At 40.7% G+C, this 11830-nt stretch overlaps 1 protein-coding gene across 2 annotated transcripts in view; it reads right to left on the reverse strand.

Moving 5' to 3' along the window:
* The window catches only part of CRHR2 (corticotropin releasing hormone receptor 2), a 135923-nt gene that overhangs the window by 98794 nt on the left and 25299 nt on the right, over nucleotides 1-11830 (reverse strand). Inside the window, exons 1-2 of one of the 2 annotated variants that reach the window (XM_086866720.1) lie at nucleotides 6977-7148; nucleotides 3810-3960 (exon numbers count right to left, since the gene is read on the reverse strand). The exons of the other annotated variant lie outside the window; for it this stretch is intronic. Of the exons in view, the coding sequence (XP_086722846.1) occupies nucleotides 3810-3831 (22 nt within the window). The 5' untranslated portion in view covers nucleotides 3832-3960; nucleotides 6977-7148. Of the gene's footprint in view, nucleotides 1-3809; nucleotides 3961-6976; nucleotides 7149-11830 lie in introns of those variants that run through there. 2 annotated transcript variants of the gene reach the window in all.

The following is an 11830-nucleotide window of genomic DNA, read 5'->3' on the forward strand; positions in this document are numbered from 1 at the left end:
AACACCTGAAACAATAGTCCTGAATTAAACTAAATGTTTTTTCAGGATCAGGAGAATGATTTCTTCATTTAAGTGAGAAGAGCTAGAAAAATCTTCAATCTGAACTGATATCCATCTTTTCAGTTCAAACTTTAGAAAATCAGAAGCAATATGTATTGTTTAATCCTGTTGTGTTCCATATATTTAATAATAATATAAAACCCACTACAAAAATAAATATAGAGGGGATGAATGTTGAAGATTAAGTCTGAAGGAAGAAAATAATTTATTGTTCTCTAGTCCACAAATCAACACCATTCTTTAATAAACCAAATTTTACTGTAACCTCTTGATGAAAAACTACTTTTGCAGCTATCCCTGGGCACAATTAACCACTTCATCAAAGTTTCCCTCTGATTGGATCTAGTGAATTGTGAGCTGGACTCGTTTGATGTGAAAATGTTGTTTGTGCAAGAAGCAAATTCAATTATATGAAAGATTGACAGAAATCCTGCAGCTGCTGACAGTGCTGCTTCTCTGCTGATGCCATGGTGCACATGACACAAATCAGACCTCACCAGGCAGCAGAGATCTGACTTAGAAATTCCTCAGCATCCCAGGAAAGCTGGGATTTGGTTCTTGGCAGGCAGAAAACCTTTGCCAGCTTCAGAGTGGGCTGGTTCTCGTGTGCTGCTATTCCCTGGTTGGTCTGGGTGCATGTGCAAGGTTCTGGAAGGGAACAGGACAGACAAACCTGTCCACACACACAGAGCCCAATAAGACCCTTTAAAGAGAACTTATTAAAAGGTCACCTACAGTTCTTCTGGGAAAGGAACAAGCTCTGCTCATAAATGGCAATGGAAACCTCTGCATGTCAGCCCTCACACCACTGCTACACAGCTGCTTTCTTAATCTACAACCCACTCCAAGCCACAGCTGATGGAATTAGCCAGAGCTCAGCTTTTAGTTTGCCCTGTAACAGTGAGTAGCAAGGATGAGCTGAGATTATCCAGCAACACCAAAACTCAGCTCTATGCAGACTCAGGCAGTCACTGTAAGTGTTTGGAGAGGGTAGAAGGAGCTCCAGAACCACCTGACTTCTCAGACTCTCAATCTACACAAAATCAAGAAATTCCTGTGTATTTCAAGACCCAGCATGATTATTGAGAGGAGGGAAAAAAGAGCAAAAAGGGAAAAAAAAAAAAAAGAACACAAGTTCTCTCCTTATTTCCCTTCTTCAGAGAAAGAAAAGCCACTGTATTCAGCCTCCCACTACAGTGACAGTTTTATCACTCATGTTCTCTATCCGTCAATGTGAAGAGCTCCTGCTCCCCAGGCACAGCAACCCTCTGTTCTGCTTTGTGCCAAGGCTTAGGGCAGGAAATGCACATCATCTGTCAGGCTGGTGACACCAATGTCCTCTGTACCTCAGTGCCATTTGGCTTTCAGGAGTTTTACCTGATTGGTGTGGAAGAATCACATCAAGTCATGATCCCAGTGTTGGCTCTTCAGCTCTCTTCCTCCTAACCCAGGTATGAATATCCACATCTTCATCTAATGGATAAGCTGCTCTGTTAACTCAATCATGGAGCTGTTACTTTTAAATATGAGACTGGAGGATTTCAAATGGAACAATAAATTTTTTCTCATCTCTTTTTCCTCTCTAAAAAGTGTCCCCCAGTAATCCTGTGTTATTGCCATGACCTTCCAGCACCAAACTTTCAACTTACTGGGACTATTCAGCTTGGTAAAGAATGCAAGACTTTGAGGAAGGTACAAATTTACCAAAGTGGCTTCTGGGCCACAAACCTCAAGGCCCTCCTTCTCAAGCTGCACTGCAAAACTGCTCTGGCTGCACTTCTCAAATGCAGTGACAACATGACTGTGATCTGGTAGAACATTCATCTTCCCATTCCTGGTGTGTAAATGCAATTTTCAGAGTGGGAGCATGTTCAGACCACAGGGAGCAAGATAATTCAAGCAGCAAGAGATTGAGGACAGCTTAAAGATCTCCACAGACAGCTCTAGAACTGCCATGGATATGTCACACATGGCTGACTTCTCTGCCACACCACACCGTGGCTCCTCACCATGAATTCCACTCTGCTGCAGCAGCAGACTGCTAAAGAAAACCCCTTCTCAAACCGAGGGCTGCACTTTCAATCAAAATCTGGTCCTTTCTGCATCTGCTTGAGACCTACACTGAAAGCTCAGAGTTGAAAATTGTTGTATGTGGAGAGGAAGATTAGATGCAGATACATAGAGATCTTTGTTTCAGCTGATCAACTCGTTTGTTACAAACAGGAGACATCCTTTATAGCTAGAAATGAAGTATGACTCCACTGAGCAAAGATAAAATTAATAAATGCGGGTCTGTGGTGATGAATCTTCTCAGCTTCGTTGATGCTAGAAAATATTTACTGGGGGTGTAGAAAGATCCAACAGCGTAAGTAATAAATGGCTTGTAGCCATTTATTATTTACGCTGTCAAATCAATATATTTCAATATAATATCAATATTTTTCTTTTGGCACATTAATACACTTGTCATTCTCTACAGCTACAAAACCTGTGTGATTGAATCATGCTGCACGAGACAAATGCTAAAACACTGCAGGGAGATTACAAGAACACAAAACACACAAAAGAACCAACCTTGGCACACTAATAAACTGCCAGACTTATTTTTCTTGAAGTTTGGATGAATGTGCAGAATATCATCTATGGCATAAGAGCACAGCAACATTCCAGAATAACTCTGATTTTATATTTTATAAATATAATAAATATATATTTATATTTGATTTAGGTCAAATTCAGAGTCAGCGCTTCACAGACACACAAAGGAGCCCATCTGATATATTTATCTATGCCTGGCAAAGGTCTGGTGCTCCGTTTACAGCATAAACACAAAAAATAGCAAAAATAAAGGGGGTAAAGTCCCACCTGAACAAATGATGACCATGAGGGTGTATGTCATTAGTCCCACTCTTTCTGTTATGTACAATGGGACCATTGCCAAAAAGGATGTAAAGATTCAAGGGTCTTGTCCTGCTCTCCTCCTCACATCAGCCATGAAATTCCATGTGGCTTAATTCAGGATATGCCAAACTTTTGCTCTCCTTGCTTCCCACTCTGCTTTGTTGTGCTGCCTTTCAGTGCATGCTGGGAAGATCTGAGGACTCATCCCATACATCACAAGCTGGGAGGATGTACAGAAATAAAAGACACCAAAATGTTCAGAAGTCAATCCCTCATTTCCTCTGTAAACTCACAGGCACTGCACGGTGCCTGATTTTGAAACATCAGGTAGCTCAGAAAGCACAAAGAGAGAGAAATAACACATGATCATGCTGCTCAGTATCCCAGCTCTAAAAATGACCCAAATCAGATGCCACCAGCAAAACCAGCCCGCTCCAAATTGCCAGGATCTAATCAATAGGGTTTCCTCAGCAACTTTAACAGAAGAAGGAAGAGAATTGATCCTTTGGGGTCTGGGCCCTGCCCTCATGGCCTAGCACACATGGTAGCTACAATGGTGTGTTTAAACACTTTAAACCATCAGTTTTAAACCATCCAACTCATATTTGTTTGGGGTTTTTTTTGAGAAGCACCATCAGTGGCTTTGGGACCCTGGACTAGGGGCCTCTGTACTCCTTTGGACCCAAACCAAGTGGAAAATCGAGGACTTTTAACAGATCAAAACACAGCAAAGTTGCCAGCTCTCAAGATTGCTCTGACTCTCTGCCTTCCATGAGTTATCAAAGCTGCCATTTACTGGCAAGAAGGATCTTGACTCTGATTCCACTGCGCAAAAGTGTGTGACTCACAAGATCTGAGGTACTCCAGCATATCTGGAATAGACACATGAGGCTGGCAGAGAAACTCAGCAGCTTGGGAAGATCCATCCCTTCTGAAGCCGCAGCCACATTTTGTCCTCAGGCATCTCAACTGTGGATATCAGACTGGGCAAACCTGGGCCTGTCATAAAAGGGAAGAATCCCATCAGCAGCATGTCACAGGGAGTCTTTCACTATTCTTACTTAGGCTTTATGTAGATTTTTATTCCTCAGGTTCATAAATGTGGGAAACCTCCTAAAACACAGAGTAGCACAAGCTGTAGCCTTGTAGAGCAACTCAAGTTTTCCTGACAATTTTCTCCCCTTGGCTGAACAGTTATGTTACTAACACACCTCAGTGAGGAAACAAATTTTGGACACATCTCTTATGGTGTCCCCAGTGCAAATGTTTCCAGACATGCCAATTAACTGAGGTGTGCAGAAAAAAAAATAAAAATAAGAACTTTTGCAATGAGATCCACCTGATGAGATTGATTTTGTCCTCAGCTCTAACTAATAGCCTGAGTAGATCTTTGCTGTCTGTAGGATGAACCAGCTCGGATTGATGTGAATGTCTGCATTAATCAGATTAATCCCATTCCAGATGCCATGAAGAAAGATCAAATTGTTTGCTTAGCTCTTCCCCACTGACCCACCTCATCTCCCTAGAGTGTTTGGCAGCTGTGATCCCATCATTTTGGGCCTATCATTTCATGGGACAGCAAACAAAAAATATTTGAAATTAAACACATCAGGAATAAATATGAGAAGAAAAATGTCCTGTTAGGACAGGGCTATCACAATGCCAGCAGCATTATGTTTAGAGATTCCATGTCTTAGATTTAATGGATTTACTGGAGGAAATCAATACAACACGAACATTGTAAAATAGATTTGCATCTCTCTGCCAGCCTCCACTCAGCAAACACCAGAGAAAATGCCTGGAAATGAAGTGGCAGGAATCATGAGCAGAATACTGACTTCGAGAATTGAGGCAGTTGTTCTCAAACACATCATTTTCACCAGACAGTGAGGAGGATCCCGTCACACCAGACACCAGCTGGAATGATTAGGCATGAAAATGGATTATCATAATATTATTATGGCCACGATAACTGAGGAAAAAGAATGTAATAATTGCCTGATGTGTGATTTTCAAACTGCTACTGCACATGTTTGCAGCCCCAGAAGAACAGAGAGGATGTTAGAACATTAATTCTGTTGCAATAGCTTGTGCCTGTGTCTGGAAGCAGTGACCCAATATAATTTTGGATACCTCCTGGGATAAAAAAATCCCTTCCAGATCTGCTCCCTAGCTTGGCTCACTATCCCTTGATGTTTTCATCACCAGGGCCAGTATTTGTGATTCTGCAGCTCAGGGTACTTCAGGTCTTGCATGGCTTAGGCCATTTGAGAGGTCCAGAGAGGCTGAAGGATTCATCTCACCTAATTCCAGCCACCGAAAATTTGTGTGTCTAGACTAAGTCAGGTTCTGTAACAGTCTCCAGGGAAATGGACACTTTCGGAGAATGATGATTCATTTAATTTGGAGACAAATACTTCTTCAAATTTAAAACTCTTAGATATTGTACTTAGTAGGATGCTATTCACCCCAAGATGCAGCTGTACTTTGGAAAGAGCTTTCACCTGCCAACACACCACATATCTGAGACGGGTATTGGAGTTTTACTTGTGTGTCAGACAAAAATTGAAAATCAAGACTTAATGCTGCTTTGAAATGCACACATATTTATTTAAATACTATGTTTTTACTTGAATTTTAATGATCTTGTATAAGATCTGTATATCTATTATTTTAAATCATACATTTTGAGCCACCTGTAAATTGTCTGTGTCCATTTTATGTTAACTTTCACAATAAGTATAAACCTTGGAAAAAAGTTTAAGGCCTCAAAATCCAAGTTTTTTTTCTGTTCTTAACAAGACTTTGGATATGCAGATATCAATCTATAACTGGTTCTATCAGCATCGGTTATAGTGGATTTTTACAAATGCCATGGATCAATCCACAAGAATTCAAAGCAAAGTAGGTGAAAACTTAAATAAGCACCAACATTGAAATAGATTTATTTTAGCATAGATATAAAACATGGGTAAATGTCATCAAGTAGCTGCTAATGGGATAGAGATTTTAGTAACAGGTGCAGCAACAAATTAATCCTGGAGAGTGTGGCGCTCCCAATCTGCTTGACAGCACAGCTGGGTTTCTTTCCCCAGGATGTGTTAATGTGTTTTTTATTTGGAAAATTGCATGTCTCACCCCAATGAATATTAAAGAATGGGTTTGGGGAAAACACGTAACAGTCTGATTAAACATTTTGTCACTCACATGCTCTCACACTCAATTGCAAAGGCAAGATAACAACATCTTATTGCTAAGCAAATGATGCTTCTCTTCTGGACTCACCAAATCTCCTCATTAACCTTCCAAAATCTCCCACCACCCCTCAGAGTGCCCATCCATGAGGTTGCTAACTGCCAGTTATCAGAAGCAGATGTCAAAATCTGTGACTGATGCCTGAAAAAAGATTATTTTTCAGCATTTCTTCCTTTCCCCAGTTAATAAGATCATTGGAATAATCATTTACAGCAATGTTCCAGGCAACAAGGACCTGGACATCATGGCTTTACCTTTGAGGGCTATGAAACAAAGAAATAATAATTATTAATTTTCTTTTGAAGAGATTTTTTTTGGCACTTATTGCATTCTGAATACTAAGAATTACCTTTGTGAGGAACAAGTTCTTTTAATCTTCAATTCCTGTGAAGTTATTAAAGCTATCAGTTTATCCCTAAAATTTATCCCCTTCAGGCAAAAAGCCATTTTTTAGACAGAAATAACGAAGGAATACACACATATTATTTCACTCACAAGGTTTTTCAGGTGCTGTGGAATTCCTCTGGATGAAAGGACTAATGTAAGCAGGGTGTAAGTCATCCCTAACAGGGCTGGAAGTTCCTGCCTCTGAAATACGCAGCAGATATTTCTGCTCCTGGTTTCTAGGCTGCTCTGGCGCTCTGCCAGATCTCATCCCTTTCCCTCGGCCACTGGAGGGCTCTCCTAATTCTTCATTACTGCAAAGGAAACGAATGATTGAGGACAGAAACACTGCAAAAGAAAACCTGCTTGTAGTTACCTGAATGCAAAATCAGCAGCTATCCAAACAGGAGTTCTCTGCTTCATCCAGACATCCGCAGGTGGAAAAAGATCTATTTTACTGTCCTGCCTTTGGCAGCAAAAAGTGTTGCTACAGGAAGAGATGAATTTCCCTGAAGAGAAAACTTCTTTTTTCCACACAAGTTTATGAACTGCACAAGAGATTACGGGTTTAAGATGGCCAGCAGTGTTTGCCTTCATCACCCATTCCTCCCCACACCGCATCGTTTCACTCTGAAATCACTGCACAACTCAATTCCTTTTTCAACTAAGTGTGATTTCAGCCCTCTGCCAGCTCATTTCTAACTTATTTCCCACCCCAATACCAATTTCCCGGGCTGGTTCAATTTGCTCTTGATGGATCAATCATCTTACCCCTTTCATATTAGTGCTGCTCCTGTGGAAAGAGGAGACTGTTCAAGGTTTTCCATTCCCCTGAGGGATGTTCTGCCCACACTGCTGGGAGTACCTGCAGACTATTGCCAAATGAAAATTTCTGTCTGTTTCTTTTTCCCCTGCTTCTTTTGGATCAAAAAGGCTGATTTAGCTAAACCTAAATTGTTTTGTGGAAACAGAACCATATTTTCTTAAATATATCCTTTTTTCTTCTATCTTTTATTAAGGCTAGAGTACCAGAATAAAAGACAAAATAAAAGAAAAAGTAGCTTCAATCACCCCAGAACAATAATTTGGGATGAACTCTGCCCTGCACGTCTGTCACTCACTGCTCACCCAAACTCTTGGGTACATCCTGAATCAAAATCAATTTTGTCACCACCAGCTAGGGAGGGATGTGGATTTTGCCATTATCCTGCTACGGCTTCTCTGAGTTACCTTGAATATTTTTAATTTTAAGTTAGATACAAGCCAGACAGCCCATCAGACATGGCAGAAAAATACTTCATTTTCCATGAATTAGAAGTAGCTTTGAATAAAGAGCCCTGGCTGTGGTCATTTTATCCCAAATCCTTTGAGATAGTCTAACACAGATAGAAAAAAATACCAGAGATAATGGACAAATGGATTTTCTTGGCCTCTTGACTCTGCTTCTGTCTTTGAATATAAAATTAGCTAGAGTTGGACTGAAGCATCCTAGAGGTTATTTAAATTACACCTTAATTATTTAGTCTGAATTGTACTGAATTTTTAGCTCACCAGGTGACAGAAAATGTAGACAGAAGAACAAAAGGTGTAAAATTTTGAGCAGGAATTTACATCAGTCTCCTAGATTTTTTGAAATCTGCAGCTTCCCAGATGAAAATGGTTGGGATCCTTAAATTTTAGGTGTTGATAAGTGTTCAAGGCCAGGTTGGACCTGTTGGAGACCTGTTCCAACACTTGCAATTTCCTAGAAGTGGAGTCTCAGGGGTCTGACTTAACTGTGGTTGTCTACATTATGTATATTTAACCTTTTAAAGCTGAATTCTTTCTCCACCTCTATTTTTTTTATTTTAGATATTTTGATTTATTTATATATTTGATTTATTATTATCATCATCATTATTATTATTATTATTATTTAGTATTAGTAGTATTAGTATTAGTATGGCATTGGAACTAGATGAACTTGAAAGTCCCTTGCAACCCATTCTACAATTATGAGCAAAGGTTATTTCTCCAACACAGTCTTGTGAGTTTAACATTAAAATTCTACTCTCCACAGAAATCAATAGCTAGTGTTCCCCCACACCAAGAAAACCATGGTTTCATTTAAAATAATTGATTATTTCATGGAGACAAAAGAATAGGCCAATTTATATAAGAATAAGCAATTTATGTTTTTTAGAAGAAAACACCACCCGTCTTCAGCAGAATTATACTGGATTTTATGGATAATGTTCCCTAAAAGTCTTTGCTGAAAGCAAAACCTGCAGAAAATATAAACTAAGCAGTCCATAAAAAATTGATAGATGGGCACTGCTCATGCCAGCACTCCTCTGAGTTGCAGTTGATGTGGCTGGGATCATTTGTCTCAGTTTATGGTCTGCAGAGGAGCTGTCGGGGCAGAGAAGTCTCCAGGTTCCCTTAAAAGTCAAGAGGGATCCACTCTGTGAAGTCATTGGACTCTGGGATGATTTCTGTCACCATGAAGGAGACACTTAAATTGGATCAGATAAATTGTCTTCTAAAAGTGTCTCTTTCTCACCATTAACAATAAAGACAACCTGGGCTGACCTGCTCCCTGGGACATGTCTGTGCTATAAATGTCTGAACTGAGGGACAGGAATTCCATCTGTGGGGAAAATAAAACTGAAATCGGGCCTGGAAGATCTTTCCTGTAAAAACAGCCTTGCTTTGTGCAGAGTTGAACGTTTCCACTGAGGCTTTGCTTTGGCTTTTGTTTTTTGTATAACTTTCCGTGATGATTTAATTTTGGCTACATAAGAATCCTGTTCCTGTCCATGATGTCCTGTATCCAGCTTGGGGTTCCCAGCACAGGAAGGACAAGGAAGGCTGCAGTGAGTGCAGAGGGGGCACCAGGATGAACAGAGGGATGGAGCAGCTCAGCAGTGAGGAAAGGCTGGGAGAGTTGGGATTGTTCAGCCTGGAAAAGAGAAGCTTTGGGGTGACCCAATTGTGGCTTTGCAGTGCCTGAAGGAGCCAACAAGAAAAATGGGGAGAGTCTCTTTACAAGGAGTGGCAGGACAAGGGGAATGGCTTCCCACTGCCAGAGAGGAGGTTTAGATTGGATATTAGGAAGAAATTATTCCCTGTGAGGCTGGGAACCTGGAACAGGCCCCCAGAGAAGCTGTGGCTGCCCTTGGATCCCTGGAAGTGCTCAAGGCCAGGCTGGCCGGGGTTTGGAGCAACCTGGGATAGTGGAAGGTGTCCCTGCCCATGGCAAAGGGAAAACGAATTTGTTTTTAAGATCCCTTCCATGACTCTACAATTTGTTTTTACCAACTGATAGCACCAGCTAAGAGGAAAGTGAAGAAATAATTAGAAATAATGAGCTGTATCCTATAACTGCACCTGCTGACTCCACAGATTCGTGGTCTGTCTTGAAGCATGTAGGAGGCTGTAACAAACAATCAGCTAAGCAATAGCATTAAACCAACCCATTTTGCCCCATTTTCTGGACCCAGTAGGAGCTGAACTGCTCAGGACCAAGAACTCAACATTGCCAGGTTCTTACAAAGCAATCAAAAAATACCCAGCTACTGCAAAGTGCTGATTTGGGGGATTTTCTGCTGAGTATCTTCCATTTGCATAGCAAAGAGATTTTAATTTTTCAGCATTTACACTGGTACTGTTAATAGAGCCCATCAGTTTGGGACTGATGTAATTTTAAGAGCCGCAGTTAAGAGAAGAAAAATCTCATTGAAACACATCCTTTCCAGAATAAATACAAAGGGAAGGAAGGAGGCAACAAGCCTATAAAAAACTAAAAACTCTTACTGTTTAAAGGGTAAAATTTCTCCTCCTTTCTGATTATGTTGAGATCTGCAGTGTTTATCCCAAGAGACATGCTGATCTGGTTTAGCTTCTAGATCCTATCCTAACGAGAAAATGAATCCTAACAATAAAAGTATAATTTATAACCATGAGACAGATTTGGAGTTTCCATCTCTGAGATTAAAAGTGCCCCAGAAAACAAGAACTCCCTGGTCTCCTAAAAGCTTTCATTATTGGGCTGAAACAGTAAAAACAAAGGAAAAACTATTAAAATAGAAAGCAGCTGTGAACCTGTGAATGCAGAGTTTACATGGATTTGCAAAGATCCAGGTACAGAAAATGAAGGATTCCAAGAAGAGCTGGTAACCTTCCAGCAAAGAATACAAATGCCTTCATGAATCAATTTATTTTATCCTGTGATTTGCTCCTAACAGGAGCCATCCCTCTGGAGATGCCTCTTTCTGTACACTGGCTGTAAATCAGTAAAACCAGTGGCTGGTTCAGAGGCAAAACAGACACTTGGGTGACCTGGCCCTTTCCAGGAAGACAAAATATTGAGATTGAAGCATGAACAGGCCAGAAACAGACTCTGTTTTATCCTTGTTCCATTGCCTACAGGTCATTTCCTTGCCTTTGGGCATGTTGTGTCCTCTTCTCCCACATGCAGCAACACGACCAGCCCTCCTTGGTGTGATCACCTGACTCAAATTGTCCCTCTCACTACTGACAAAATGTTTCTTGAAAGGTTTTCAAAGAATTCTGCCTGCACTTTAACAACCATTCCAGTTCTAAGGAGCTAGAAAGACCCCTTATATGTTTCTGAACTACATAATCTACACCTAAGTGTGCTGATGACACAAAAACTGGTGTCTTTTCAGCATTAAAGTAGATTCCTTCATTATGAATCACCAAAAATGGTCTTCAGTGTCATAGAAATTGTGGAAGCAAAAGCCCACAGCAGTGGAAAATGAATGTTATATGCCAAGCAGCAAGTGATAGGCCAAGATGAAATGGCTTCCACCTGCACCAGGGGAGGTTTAGACTGGATTTGAGGAAAAAAATTCCTCATCAAAAGGGCTGCAAGCATTGAGCCAGGCTGCCCAGGGACGTGGTGGAGTCACTGTGTAGATGTGGCACTTGGGGACGTGGCTGAGTGCTGGGCTTGGCAGTGCTGGATTTACGGCTGGATTTGATGATTGTAAAGGTCTTTTCCACACAAATGATTCCAGTAATTCTAGGATCATTCTTCAAAATGAACTTGCTGCTTTCCCTAATTGAACCCCTGTTGTTCAGAACAGCAATTTCCTTGGATATTTACTATTCAGTTTATTGGAGAAACACACAAAAATGCAAGCCGAGGGCTGGGAAATGTTGATGATACCTTAATTGCACTAAAATGAATGTAAGCAGGGAAGAGGATGATAAAAAAGAGGGGCAG

This window comes from Cyanistes caeruleus, chromosome 1 (assembly GCF_971803275.1).
Source record: "Cyanistes caeruleus chromosome 1, bCyaCae1.hap1.1, whole genome shotgun sequence".
Lineage (NCBI taxonomy): Eukaryota > Metazoa > Chordata > Aves > Passeriformes > Paridae > Cyanistes > Cyanistes caeruleus.